This window comes from Jaculus jaculus, chromosome 3, assembly GCF_020740685.1.
Source record: "Jaculus jaculus isolate mJacJac1 chromosome 3, mJacJac1.mat.Y.cur, whole genome shotgun sequence".
Taxonomy (NCBI): domain Eukaryota; kingdom Metazoa; phylum Chordata; class Mammalia; order Rodentia; family Dipodidae; genus Jaculus; species Jaculus jaculus.
In genome coordinates this window covers 157,293,824-157,309,027 of record NC_059104.1, presented here as the reverse complement: position 1 = coordinate 157,309,027, position 15,204 = coordinate 157,293,824, and the positions used below count along the sequence as shown (strand labels likewise).

At 41.3% G+C, this 15,204-nt stretch overlaps 1 protein-coding gene across 1 annotated transcript in view; it reads left to right on the top strand.

Moving 5' to 3' along the window:
• The window catches only part of Ccdc81 (coiled-coil domain containing 81), a 41,856-nt gene that overhangs the window by 11,631 nt on the left and 15,021 nt on the right, over positions 1-15,204 (top strand). The window contains exons 4-10 of the mRNA XM_004658266.2: positions 2,730-2,986; positions 5,729-5,808; positions 6,885-7,009; positions 7,745-7,868; positions 10,295-10,385; positions 10,786-10,932; positions 12,540-12,644. Of these exons, the coding sequence (XP_004658323.2) occupies positions 2,730-2,986; positions 5,729-5,808; positions 6,885-7,009; positions 7,745-7,868; positions 10,295-10,385; positions 10,786-10,932; positions 12,540-12,644 (929 nt within the window). The remainder of the gene's footprint in view (positions 1-2,729; positions 2,987-5,728; positions 5,809-6,884; positions 7,010-7,744; positions 7,869-10,294; positions 10,386-10,785; positions 10,933-12,539; positions 12,645-15,204) is intronic.

Here is a 15,204-nt window from a genome sequence, read left to right as displayed (position 1 = left end):
ACAAGAGAACAAAGCACTCCCCACCCCATTGCAACTTAGGGGTCAGCCTTCACGGCTTCATGAAGTGGCCTCATAGGGCCTCCTTGCACAGACTCTGACCCTCTCTCACCCTGCTTAGCCTCAGCAACTCTCTGGAAGCATGGTAAAATAGTCCTTGACTTCCTCCATCTTGCATCTTTCATTCTTCCAAAATCAGTACTGCATGGGTGATTCTGCCAAGTTCTGCTGCCAGATTGGGACAAGGCCTGGTACCCCGGGAACACTGCCGTAGCAACCTCTCTGTGCTGACCCTGGGAGCAGTGACCTCCTTCAGCAGTTCTCCTTCAGGCCTTTTCTTTTCAAAAGAATTCACATTGTTTTCTATCTTGAGTCTTCAATGTATAGGGACTTGCCCTCAGTGCATTCTTTCCTACTGTCCAGATATAGAGCAATAGATTTCATTTTAGTGGTTGTGACTTCCTTAAGTGACTACAGTCTCTGGGTCTAGGGTTTTAAATTTGCTTACATTTCTTTCCATGTTCAGCTTTATATCTTAAGGCTCTGTATTTTCCTGCCATTCTTTGTAGATCTCAATCAGGGCAAGCAGAGAGAAAGCATGCCACAGTTCCAATGTTATTCTACCTTGAAATTTCCTCCACCAAACACATTAGTCCATTACTGTTAAATTCAACTTTGCTCAAGTTCTCAGGATGTGGGCAGAATATAGGCATATTCTTTGCCAGATTATCACATGTACTGTCTCTAACCCAATACCTGATAAGAATCCTTTTTGCCCCTTTGGAATCTCATGAGCCAAACATCCATTGTCCTCATTTCTTTTGGCCTTGTGGTTTTTCTTTTCTTTTTTTTTTTGGTTTTTCGAGGTAGGGTCTCACTCTGGTCCAGGCTGTCCTGGAATTAACTCTGTCATCTCAGGGTGGCCTTGAACTCATGGCAATCCTCCTACCTCTGCCTCTCGAGTGCTGGGATTAAAGGCATGCACCACCACGCCCGGCTCCTTGTGGTTTTTCAAAGTCCCACCAAAATGGCCCAGGAAGCTCCTATCATCACACTGTAAGGCTTCTGTAGTCCAGAGTTCCAAATCTTTCCATATTCCTCCCACAAGCCATTTCTAAAAAGCTCAGGACTACATCATTTATCTAGAAATGGCCCCAATTTCCCTATCAGTTACCTTCTAGGTACTGAGACAAAATACCTGACAAAAATCAGTGTAAGGGAGGATTTATTTTACTTACAGTTCCAGGCTAACAGTCCATCATACAGGAATGGCATTGGTGGCAGGAGCTGGTGACATTCAGTCCCACAGTGAGGAAGCAGAGCAGAGTAAGGAATGCTGAAAGCTCAGTCGGTTTTCTTTTTTATGTATAGTCCAGGAACTCAGCTCACGGGACACGCCATCCACAGGTAGGGTGGTCTCCCACTTCAACTGTCTAGTCTAGAAAATCTCTCACAGGATATGACCAGAGATATGTTTCCATGGTGATTGTAAATCATGCTAAATTGGCAACCAGAGATTAACCACCACAGATGCTATGCTTCTAATAACCTGGATACAATCTTGTTTCTTTGAACTGTCATTTATAAGGTCATTAGGGAGGAAAGAGTTCTACAGGCCAACCAGTCTGATGATACCCTTGTGAAAGACCCAATTTAATTTTAAGGATATTGACATGTAAAGATGTCTAATTATCTACAAATAGTATGATAAAGCAGGGCATGGTGATGCACGCCTTTAATCCCAGCACGTGGGATGCAGAGGTAGGGGGATCACCATGAGTTCAAGGCCACCCTGAGACTACATGGTGAATTTCAGGTCAGCCTGGGCTAGAGTGAGACTCTACCTCAAAAAACAAACAAACAAAAAGTATAATCATCAGATACAAAAATCAGATACACATATATTTCTGCAGAATGTTATAAAAGATAAGGGGATTGAATACTTCAGAAAAACCCTCTGATGAATCAAGCAGTTAGTTACTGCTCTGTCTTCTAAAGAAAACCAAGTGTCCTTTTAGGGTACTTAAATAGCTAAGTATTTGTTATTTTGTTATTTTTTTGTTTTTTCAAGGTACGGTCTCACTGCCACCCAGGCTGACCTGAAACTCACTCTGTAGTCCCAGGCTAGCCTTGAACTTCATGGTGATCCTCCTGCTTCTGCCTCCTGGGTGCTGAGATTAAAGACATGCACCACCACACCCAGCCCTTTAAAAATTTTTTTGAATGTAAATATAAATATTATATCTTTAGGGAAAATTTTGACCAGCATGTATTACTATGGCCTATTGCATTTGCTATCTGCAGAAATAATATTGCATCGGTTACAACTAGGGGCATAGCTAGCATAGCTAGAACAATTCTATTTTTTTTTTTTTTGAGGCAAGCACAACAGATTGGCCTTTTGTTCATGTGAGAGAGCAAGAGCGAGAGAAGAGCAAAAGCGTGAGAGAATTGGAGTGCCAGGGCCTCCAGCCACTGTAATTGAACTCCTGATGCATGTACCACCTTGTGTGTATGTGTGACCTTGTGCGTTTGGCTTATGTGGGATCTGGAGAGTTGAACATGGAACCTTAGGCTTTTCAGGCAAGCGCCTTAACTGCTAAGCCATCTCTCCAGCCCCAATTCTATCTTTTAGTATGAAGAATCTTAAAACTATTTGTGAGTGTACATGTTATATCCTCATTATAATGGCAACCCCTTTCTCTCACCCCAACTGTCTTTTTCTCCTCCAGGTGATATCCCAGTTGTTCCACTTAATTTCGTTATGATATCGCTGGAGGGCCCGTTTAACAGAGATACTGTAGAAGGATGTATTAAGGAGACATTGCTTTTCTTATCACGATCTATTTCCACCAAACAAAATGTGGAGTTTGTATTCAAAGGAATTGGGGTCCTTGTGATCAAAGACAGCAAAGTGAAGATGAGATTTTATAAAGACTTCATTTGTACGATGGATGGAAGCGGGACTTTGACGAAAGCCCTATCCAATGTAAGTTGATGCTTCTTCTTCTAACCCATTTCCTGTGGTTGTGGCTCTGAGTCAAATGTTGATGTGGTGTAATTAACAAAAATGCAGACTGATGTATTTTAAGGAACAGTTTTTTCAAGTATGTGGACATGCCTATTTATAGATGATCAATTCCTTGACAAAAATGAAGGTCAAAGGAGTTTTAAATTTGTGTCAATACCAACCAGAGGACATAAATAACAACACAAACTCAGAATTCGAGACATTTTATAGTACCTTACTGTTTTAAAAGTACTCTCACATGTATTTTTATTTCATTTGAGCCTCAAAACATCATAAATTAGCATTCTAATATTGTCGCCCTGATTTTACATGTGAGGAAAGTGGGGGTTCACAGAGGTTATATGGGGGAACCAAGTTAGGAGGCCACTGCTGATAGCACAGCTATGAAACCCAAAGCGACTCATCACTTAGTTTTTGCTGCTAAAGTTATTTTATTTTAGTGAAAATCTACAACAACATCTGACCCAAGTCATGGCCATGTACTAACTTTAAATTTTCAATGGCATAGAAGAAATTTCATTAATGGCATCACCATTGTTAACCATTAAGTAGCTGGCATGATTTCCATGTTAAGTTGGACATAGCAGATTTGAAAGAGGCAAAGCAATAGTCAACAAGATTAAGCAGCCATTTCATGTGCTTATGCACAGAACACCTCGGGCTACTAACAAAGGAATTGAATATGAATTAACTGCATTGCCACCATATTCCATATAGCATAAGCCAATTTTTTTAAAAGTGAAAACTCTATGAAGATGGTCTAACACTGTCCATTTCTCCCTTCATGGAAATCTGGAAGGGAGACTTGGTGTTTTCTGAAAAAAACATGTCTAATACTCACTGGTTTCATCTACTCCTATGTCCCTGATAGTTCCCAAGTTCCCTCTTGTGTTTTACTATCACACATCAGACTTTTATTTTCACTTGTGGACTATTCATTTCCATCTAACAGCTAACAGCCCTAGGCTAATGAGCGCCAATCCCAGCGGGTTATGTCAGGGTGCTGGGCTCTTGGTGCTTTCTATACAATCTTGTTTCATATAGGATTGCTAAGAGGGAGCCAACTGAGGGTGTGAAAAGTGGAAACATATACAGGAAAAACCTGTCTTTTCCATGAAAACACAAGGCAATTTTTACAAATTCATGAGCATGGCCAAAGTGGTTGAGTCATTTCCATCTCTGGAGGATCCTGCTGAACACTGGAGTGGAGTGTCACTGTATGCTTACAAAGAGACAACGGAAATTTACTTAGTCCATTGAATTCTAAAGCATAACTTTTAAAATTTTTTATTTTTAAATTTTTATTTATTTATTTGAGAGTGACAGACAGAGCGAAGGAGAGAGGGAGGGAGAGAGAGAATGGGTGCGCCAAGGCTTCCAGCCACTGCAAATGAACTCCAGATGCATGCGCCCCCTTGTGCATCTGGCTAATGTGGGTCTTGGTGAATCAAGCCTTGAACCAGGGTCCTTAGGATTCATAGGCAAGTGCTTAACCGCTAAGCCCTCTCTCCAGCCCTAAAGCATAACTTTTAAAGAATTCCTTCTAAAAGAACTAGTCCTGAGACTTTGTTGTATGAAAAAAAGGCTTGGAGGCCAAAGCAGACTGAGTTCTGTTAATTATGTCCATCTTTTCATAGGCTGGGGCATGCTAAGAAGCTGAGAAGTCAGGCTGCAATGCAGTCAGCTTGAGAACTCTAGGCAAATCCAATACTTCTTAATATCTTATTCGGTCTATAAGCACAGTGAAGTTGGATGTGTGTGTATGTGTATGAGGGAGTTTTATTCCCACTTGCTCTATAATTTGAACCTGAGTACTGTCCTGTAGAACAGTCCTCTTGGGAAACTTAATGTGCACAGTTCATTGATGTTGCTTTTCTAAAAAGTTATTTTATTGAGAGAGAGAGAGAGAGAGAGAGAGAGACAGAGAAAGACAGAGAGAGAGCGAGAGTGAGTGGGTGAGCGAGCCAGGGCCTTTAGCCACTGAACTCCAGACACATGCACCACCTTGTACATCTTGCTTATATGGTCCTGGGGAATCAAACCTGGGTCCTTTGACTTTATAGGCAAGAGCCATAAAAGCTAAGCCATTTTTCCAGTCCTGATGTTACTTTTCTTTTTAAACAAACCAAAGCAAACAAACAAAAACTTATCTTTTTTTGGAATTCCCTTCAAAACCCTTTGTAGGCAATAGTATTTATCCAAAATAATTTTATAAATTTATTGTGTGTACTAATAATGTGGTTATTATATCATGTGATAAATACAATAGCTGTTAGTTGAGTGCTTAGCTTGTGACCACTTACATAGAATGTCTCATTAATATCCTGTCATTATCCCCACAAGTCTAGTGCCCAAGGACGCAAAGCAGTCATCAATGTAGGCAGTGGGCCACAGGCCCACTCGACTCCAGAGACCTTCTCTAACTTGCCTAACTTTAGAGTCCTTTGGGTTAAGAGTGGAATCAGAGTGCCTGCTCACTTCCTGATAGTTTCAGGAGGTTCACCTTCCTCCCTTGCCAGAAAGAAGTTTTAGCTCTCAAGAACTTACACAAAGGGGAGGCTTGCTGGGGCACTTTAATGAACGGAATCCTTCACTGGAGTTTTAGTTTCAGACAAACACACGCAGCATAATGGTAGCGTGGCCTCAGAGAAAGCCTTTAGTTTCTGGATCACAGCCACATGTGACCTTTGTGTCCTCCAGAGACCGGGCACTGTGGACTCCGTGCTGTCGAACAGAGAGGACTCTGGAATTCGGCCCAGCAATGTGCTCATGTTTCCCAGGTGGGTGCCCCACTCCGTGGGTGAATCCAGGCACCAGCTCTCCTTGCCTGGTGTTTTTTTTTTTTTTTTTTTTTTCCTGTCCTTCCTTCTTGTTCTCTCTCCTTTCCCCCCCTTCTCTCTCCTTTTTGTATATAGTTCAGTTGTTGCAGTTACCTTCTTTTTTTATTATTTAAAAATTTTTTTATTTATTTGAGAGCGACAGACAGAGAGAGAAAGAGGGAGAAAGAGAGAGATAGAGAGAGATAGAGAGAGAGAGAGAGAGAGAAAGAGAATGGGTGCTCCAGGGCTTCCAGCCACTGCAACAACTCCAGACATGTGCGCCCCCTTGTGCATCTGGCTAACATGAGTCCTGGGGAATCCAGCCTCGAACTGGGGTCCTTAGGTTTCATAGGCAAGTGCTCAACTGCTAAGCCATCTCTCCAGCCCACAGTTACCTTCTTGTTACCAGGAAAACACTCCACCAGAAGCAACATATGAGAGGAAAGGATTTATTGCAGGCTTACAGTTTGATACACTCTGTCTATGAGGCTATAATTTCTTGACTTCAAGCTGTATGACAACCACCTCTCACTGTATCTCCCAGACCTAGCAAAGACTTAGAAAAATTCACACTGAAACCAAAGCCAAAACTTAATGGAAGGCCGGGCGTGGTGGCACACGCCTTTAATCCCAGCACTCGGGAGACAGAGGTAGGAGGATAGCCCTGAGTTTAAGACCAGCCTGAGACTACATAGTGAATTCCAGGTCAGCATGGGCCAGAGTGAGACCCCGCCTCAAAAAACCAAACAAAGCAACAACAATAACACAAAACTTAATGGAGACCTTCAAAGAAAATTTCTTTAAATATAAGACGATTTTGAACCCATAGTATAGGGGGACAGTCTTGGCTGGATCTCTGATTTAGCCTGAAAGAGAGGGTATCTGTGCTCTGTACCCAGTAAGTCAAATCTTCTGTCACCTGAGGAAAGTAGGCTTACTGCAGAATCAGCGAGGTGGCAGCGTTCCTTCCCAGCACCGAGTTCATAGTTACCTGTTCAGGGCCATTGCAGAAGACAAACATCTTGACCAATTTCTAGGATTGAGCACAAAGAGATGGAAAACAAAGCGCCCATGGAGACCATTGTGGAAGAATGTGGAGAAAACACACAAAGGAAGAACAAGCTCAAAGACCAGTTGGACAAAAAAGCAGAAGGTGCCAGAGGTAGGTGCAGTCTGGTATTCTTCCCTGTGTGTGTGCACGCACACGTGCGTGTGTAACAGAGGACAGCCTGGGTGTCGTTCCTCAGGTTTCACCCACCTTTTTCCAATAAACAGGGTCTCTCCCTGTCTTGGAAATTGCCAAGTAGTCTAGCCTGACTTGTCAGCGAGTCCCAGGGTTTTGCCTGTCTCCACTTCCCCAGCACTGGCATTGCAGGTGGGGACCATTGTCCTAGGCTTTTTGTTAGGTGGGTTCTGGAATCAAATTCAGGTCCTTGTGCTTTTAGGCAAGCACTTTACTGACTGAGCCATTTTCTCAGGTCTGTTATTGTTATGAGCTCAGCTGTAGTGCTTAGCAACTCACATGTCTATAGTAAATAAGATTAGATTTATGAATAACCACTATATTCTTTTCTCTAACAAATATCTTCTGTTTCTGGAATCCTGTATCTCACTTTAACCATGTTATGAATCTTTGGCTGATGACTCTTAGTCTCTCACACTGTTTTCTCTGCTGACTTCATGGTGCTTGAAGGGGTCCAATTCTGATGACTACAGAGTGCAGGTAGGTAACAAATAAGTGAGGTGGGCGCTAGTGTACACTTTATCTCACTAGGACAAGAAATAACTATTTAACTATTTAACTTTAATGCCAGAGTTCATCTGTTTTAAGCATAAGCTACCCATTTAGCTTTTTGAAAGTTGAAGGGAGTTTCATTTACATTTTCTTTTATTCTAGATGTCTCCTCACCAAAGAGAATTCGTGATAGACAAGCCATGTCCCCTGCTAAAGTGACAAGTGTCAGCTTGCTGGACAAGATTGAGCAAACTGGGAGCCCTAGGAAGACGATGACCCCTGAGAAGTAAGGCATTGACATTTCTTTTCCGTTGCACTTTACTAAATATGATTTCTTCGAGGTAGGGTCTCAGTCTAGCCCAGACTAACCTGAAATTCACTATGTAGTCTTAGGGTGGCCTCGAACTCATGGAGATCCTCCTACCTCTGCCTCCTGAGTGCTGGGATTAAAGGCATGTACCACCACACCTGGCTAAATAGAATTTAAAAAACATTTTTATTTGTTTATTTGAGAAATGGGGAGAATGAGAATGGACATGCCAGGGCCTCCTGCTACTGCAAAGGAACTCTAGACGCATGAACCACTTTGTGCATCTGGCTTTACGTGGGTACTAGGGGATCGAACCCAGATGATCAGGCTTTACAAGCAAGTGCCTTTGACCACTGAGCAATCACTCCAGTCCCTACTAAATATAATTCTGAGGCATTACTTTTTCAGTTGGTCTACAGAGATTTAGGCATTATTCATTCTGGAATTTTCAAGTACATTTGTTTTTGTTGATTCCTGTTCCTCCTTCTATCACCCCTGCCCTTTTTGTCCCCAATGTCCTTCCTTCTGTTTACATGTTACATGTATTCTTTTGTCTTTCCCTCCTCTTTCTTCTAGCATATCTCTTTATATTCACTTTTGGTTATGGTTCTATCTTTATAGGTTTTTCCACATTTGCCCTATCCAGATATACATATCAATAGAGATTACAAGCTAAGACCTACATATCAGAGAGAATATGTAGTTTTGGTCTTTCTGAGTTCAAGTCACTTCACTTAATCCATTTCAGATCCATCCATTGCCCTGCAAATTTCATTTTTCCATATTGCTGAATACAGTTCCATTGTGCATATATCCTACATTTTCAACATTCATTCACCTATCGATGGGCGTTTAGGTTGATTCTAACTTTCAGCTACTGTAAGTAGTACTGCAATAAACACGGCTATGTAAGTACCTCTGTAGGACAGTGCGGAGTCTTCAGGGCATATGCCCAGGAGTGGTATAGCTGGGTTGTATAGAAGATCTATGTCTAACCTTTTGCGACACCTCCATACTGATTTCCATAATGGCTCTACTAGTTTGCACTCCAACTGGCAGTGGATGAGGGTTCCTCTTTCCATGCATCCTCACCAGCATTTTTCCTTTTGGTCTGTTTTCTTGGTGACAGCCATTCTGACTGGTATAAGATGGTATCTCAAAGTTGTTTTGATTTGCATTTCCCCAATGGCTAGGAATGTTGAATAGTTTTAAAAAGTACTTATTGGCTATCTGTGTTTCTTCTTGTTCAAAAATAATGCAATAATTTTATTATCAATTTGCCACTTGTACAAATGAAAACCTAAGCAGATCTCTTAACAAGCAATTTGAAAAGTATCAGAAGGCCTGAGTAGTCCAGGATGCCCTGTAGATTCAGAAACATCATGGAGCTGACTTGGCCACACTGTCCTTGCTATCTCACTATCTCAGTAGCTGGGGCTGAGCCTCTAGAAGCCTTCCAGTGTGGAGAGAAGCTCTTGAGTTTGGCCTCAGGGCTAAATTTAGCCCTAATTTCCTTTTTTTTTTTAAAGAAAAATTTTATTTATTTATTTGAGAGCGATGAACAAAGAGGGAAAGAGGGAGGGAGGGAGAGAGAGAGAGAGAGAGAGAGAAGGAGGTTGAGAATGGGTGGGCCAAGGCCTCCAGCCACTGCAAACCAATTCCAGATGCACGTGGCACCTTGTGCATCTGGCTTACGTGGGTACTGGGGAATCAATCCATGAACTGGGGTCCTTAGGCTTCACAGGCAAGCACTTAACTGCTAAGCCATCTCTCCAGCCCCTAATTTGCTCTTTCAAGTATATGAAAATTTAAAATTGTTTTTGTTCAATGATTATTTAGGTTTGCAAACATGTTTTCTCCATTTCCTTGCTCACCATTGTTTCTTCCTGCCCTTCTAGCTTTTTTACTGATGTGTGCTCTGCAATGGTTCTTTTGGCAAAGCTACCACAGATATGCTACACAGCATACATATTTATCTTGTTACTGACTGTGTCTTTCTATGAAAATGTTAATTCCCAGGGACAGGGATTGTGTGTGTGCATGTGTGTGTGTGTGTGTGTGTGTTTTGTTTGTACACCACTTTGTGTTTGTAGGAGTATACATGGTAAGCACTCAGTACGTTTTTGTGAACTGAATGAATTTTCTCCCCATTTCACAGGACTGGTTAACTGAGTGTTCCTAAGAATATATAGCTTGTTTAGTGTCATTTACCTTTCAAGCAACCAAATAGATTCAAACCCAACTCTGACAGAAAATACAGGTTCTTGCCCTGGATAGATACAAGTATTCTGAAGACAGCTTCTTAGATACTTGATCTTATTTTTATTCTTGACTTTAAAATCATCATTGCTGTAGAGGTCAGATTGTATTTAACATTACCTAGTATTTCACTGTCTTTACAGCTCATCATCTCCAGGTTGTCTGAAAAGTGACAACGAGAAGTCCAGAACACCTCCTGCCCCTACTTGCCAGGATCATAATAAGGCAGGACAGGTATAGTATCTTCAGTGAATAAATCCCAGCCAGGCTAAACTTCTGACTTCTGTTTCTCCAGGAGAACTCTGGAAATTTGTTATATTTTTGTTTAGCATCATTCATGGATATGGCTCAAGTACTCAGCAGTGTAATCTGGACTGTGACAACCTGCTGGTGAAGGTCTGCCCCTTAACAAAAATAGGGCCGGCAAATCTCTTCCAGTTGTCTGTTTCTTTCAAAGTTCAGGAAATCCTTTTGCATATTTATGGGCTTTACTCGGTAAACCTTTTTGCTAATTGACAGCAATGAATTCTTTTATGAAGTAGACACGCCCAATCTTTGGTGAGCTTGTGAAGGGAACAGAGTAAAATGAAAGGAAAACATAAGCATTAATTTGTCTTGAAATTTGGTGTCGTAGGAAATGTGCTACGTGTGTTTACAACGAGCACAACGGAATTACCCCTTGTACTATGGCGAGGGCAGGAGGAAGAAGGAGATAGAAGACGAGCGACTCATGCAGCAGTACCAAATCATGAAAGACCAGGAGGCTTTCTTCAAAAACCAGGTAGTCTAACACCTCAGTGAGAGAGGTTCATTTTGGGGCAGAGTGCAGTGATCAAGGTCTATTGGGTACATTTTACTCTGTGTTCACATTGTAACATATGGTCACTTCTATGCTTCTGCATGAAAACTTAGGCTCTACTTTTTTTCAGTAACAATAAGCAATGGGGTCACAAGGGACTAAGTTTTGAAGGCAGAAATGCTGGCTTTATTACTCTTTTTCTTTTTTTTAAATGTTGGTTTATTGAATGTTATTCACTTGATATCTTTTGGCTTTTAAGAAATGCTCCACTGGGATGGAATTTCAAAGGGGAAAGTGTGTGTGGGGGGGAGGGAGGGTTTTACCATGGGATATTTTTTATAACCATGGAAAATATTAAGAAAAATTAAATAAATAAATAAATATTAAAAAAAATGAAATGCTCCATTGCAGAAGCAAAGGTTATTATATAAGTTGTAAGAATGAAAATTTTTATTTTTCTTTATTTGAGAGAGAAATAGGCAGGGAGAAAGAGATAGAGAGACAGACAGATAGATAGATAGATAGATAGAGAGAGAGAGAGAGAGGGAGGGAGGGAGAGAATGGGTGCACCAGGGCCTCCAGCATCTGCAAATGAACTCTAGATGTGTGCGCCCCATTGTACATCTGGCTGATGTGGGCACTGGGGAATTGAACCTGGGTCCTTTGGCTTTGCAGGCAAGCACCTTAACCACTAAGGCATTTTTTCCAGCCCTTGACTTCTTTTTTTTTTTTTTTAATACTTTATAGGGCTGGAGAGATGGCTCAGTGGTTAAGGCACTTGCTTATGAAAACTGAGGACCCAGGTTCAATTCCCAGTCTCTATATAAGCCAGATGCACAAGGTGGCACATGCATGTGGAGTTCATTTGCCATAGCTAGAGGTCCTCATGCTCCCATTCTCTCTCTCTTTGCTTTTTTCTCTCTCAAATAAACAAATAACATATATTTTTATTTATTTCTTTATTTGAGAGAGAGAGAAAGAGAAAGAGGCAGACAGAGAGAATGAGTATGGTTATACCATGGCCTGTTGCCATTGCAAACAAACTCCAGATGCATGTGCACTTTTGTGCATCTGGCTTTATGTGGGTACTGGGTCACCAAACCTGGACCAACAGGCTTTGCAAGCAAGCATCTTGAAATGCTGAGCCATCTCTCCAGCCCCTATTTTTGATTTCTGAAAAAAACATGTGTCTAGTTATACCTTTAGAGGTTTTACATTCATGGCATATCTTGAACACTGAAAGTCAGAACGATACTTGCTGTATCTTGATTTTCGAGGTCTCCAATAATGATCATGCTTCCCTTTGTTACATGTGTGATAAAATTTTCTATGTCTTCTTATGATCATCGTGGTGCTCCAAATCCAAAATTAGGAAATAAAACTCCTCTCCTCCCCCATGTCTGTAAAAGTTTAAAGACATCAGAAAGTATCCTTATTGCTTCCAAATGGCTTTCTGTTTTGGAGTATATTAATACCATGGAATTAAAAGAATAGAGCATTTTCATGTCATATAGTTATTTAATATCATAGAATTAAAGGTTTTTAAGTCTCTTTCAATCTGTTTAAAATTGAAAACTGACTTGCAATAGATGAAAAGTATGGCTGCCAGAGAACAAAATCAGAAAAATGCTGCCTATAATCTTGGAGTTGCTGAAGCTATAAGAAGTCACAAGACTGAGAAACCTGAATTTTATGTGAGTCCCTTCCAAACTTATATTGCTATTAGCTGTCCCATCTGAGAGATTCTGGACAGTCTCACGTCTGTGTTTCACGATGTGTTATTTTAAAAGAGCCAAGTTGGAGAGTGGCTTGTGTAGCTTGGAACCATCTCCCAGGGTTGGAGCTGTCTGGTGTCTGACTCCATACCATTCACAGTGACAGTATAGTTCCTATTGGTCACTACAGCTCATGTTAATTATACTCATTGTCAATCAGGTCCTGGGGCAAGCCCAGGTGGGGAGCAAGATCCTAAGGTCCAGCCCTTAGAATCTAAAGAGAGAACCACCAGTAGCATTGACATTGTCTAGGAGCTTGCTGAACATGCAAAACTCTAGGGCTTACCTCAGATTTCCTCAGTGGGGCTCCGTGCTGGGAGGAGACCCCCAGGTAATATGTGTGTGCAGATTTGAGAAGCTTGAGACGCTTAGATTCAGAAGAAGTGCAGATTTGGAGAGAGGTAAAGCACTTGCTTTGCTGTTTAATTTCAAGTATCATGTGTCTACTTGTATTTCTGCCCGATCTTTTGCATTTTACACCATGATCAACATTTTGCACATAGATGTAATAAAATATTTTTGTTTATCTGAGACATATATTGAGCTTCTCTGGACTGGCCACTCTGCTGCCAGGTTGGAACATAAGCTGTCTTTTCCAAAGAAGTCTCAGTGTATGAGAGACAGTCAAAGAGAGTGTGGTATAATAACTGCTGTGATCTGTCTTTGAAGAGTACACAATATGAGCAAAGTGTAGAGTAAGTTAATATAAACCAGTGAACTGGGAAGAGTTCCTGCAACAGATTAAATGTGAGTGCTGCTCCCATTGCTAGTTTGCAAACCTCCTTCAGGATGGCAGACGCTGAAGAGACTCAAAACTCAAAAGGCAGAAAATCAGAGCCTGCCAAGAGCTCAACACTAATTCAATTTAATTTTGGTTATTTTCAAGGAGAGAGAGGAGTGAGAGAGAGAGAGAATGGGTGTGCTATGACCTCTAGCTGTTGCAAACAAACTCCAGAAGCATGCACCACTTCACACATCTGGCTTTACATGAGTGCTGGGGAATTGAACCCTGGCCGTTAGACTTTGTAGGCAAGCACCTTAATCACTGAGACATCTCTCCAGCCCCGAAAGTTCAACACTCAAGGATACTTACAACACACCCTCCAAGGCTTAGGGAACTTGTGGAAAAGTGGGCAGAAAGATTGTAAGATCCACCAGGTGGGAAGAAATGTCCTAAGGCATTGTTCCCCACACCCTCCACCCCTGCTCAGAGACTGACTGGTACATTCATGACCCCACAATGAATATCAATAACCCCACTGAGGAGGGCCCTCAGTGGTATGGGGGTAGGGGAGAAGGAACACAAGAGTATAATTCTGTGGGGATATAACCAAGTTGCAATAAGTCCATAAAACTAATAACAATTCACAATTAATAACAATAAAAATTAAATTAAAAAAGGGAAAAAGAATTCCTACAACATAAGTGTTAGACAAAGCAATGAATGGGTGAAGAACATTCGAGGTAAGGGCAGCAGAGAAGGAAGCAAAGCATACATTGGGCTCCTGATATTTAGACCTCCATATTAGCTCCATATTGTATTTATTATTGCCCATTTTGTACCACTTCTTTGATACATCTCTAAATACCTTAAACTTTAAAATACTAGAACAGACCTTTTGAGTCTATCATAGCTGTTCTCTGTTTTCTCATGGGTTAGATTATTTTAACATCATAGAATTAAAATTCTAAGCCAGCCATTTGCACAAACACCACATCTGGAGTGATTGATTTCCAATTTCTCTTTCTCTGCCCCTCAAATCCAACTATTGGCAAATAAAATTGCACTCATATTCCAAATGTATTCAACATCTGTTCAGCTCTCTTCATCATCAATGTTACCATCCTTCCACAAGACACATTATATAGACAGCTTCTGCACTATCTCCCTGACTAGACTCATTTCTTGCAGTCTTCTATAATCAATTTTTTTAAAAAAATTCTTCATCAAAACACATCACTTTCTGGTCTAATTCCTCTAATTGTGTCCCACTGAGTAAAAGTGAAATCCAGACTCCTCATCAGACCCTATGTGACTACCTTCACCACTCTTTGAGCTCATTCACTTCTACCTCTTGTTCCATATGCCTCAGCCATACAGCCCTCTCTTCTGCTTGCTGACCATGCGTCTCTGCACTGCTGCTCCTTCCGTTTGTGACACAGGATGTCCTAATGTTTTCAGTGGAGGTGATCCACTCCTCTCCATGGAAAAGTCTTTCTAAGGAACCAGAAAATTCAACCCAATTCCCACTCTTTCTGTGATAGGGCTTCATAGCACTTATTACAACCTGAAATGATTAGATTACTTGTTTATTGCCTGTTTTCCTGAAGCAGACTGTAAGCTGGATGAGAGTGAGGACCTCTGGTCAAAGACATGGTTTGATCACCAGTGTGGAGAATGGCCAGCTCACAGTAGCTATTCGGTTCTGTTTCTTTTAACCTCCACTGCGTCCTTACCCATGCTTTTGCGCTCCGAATT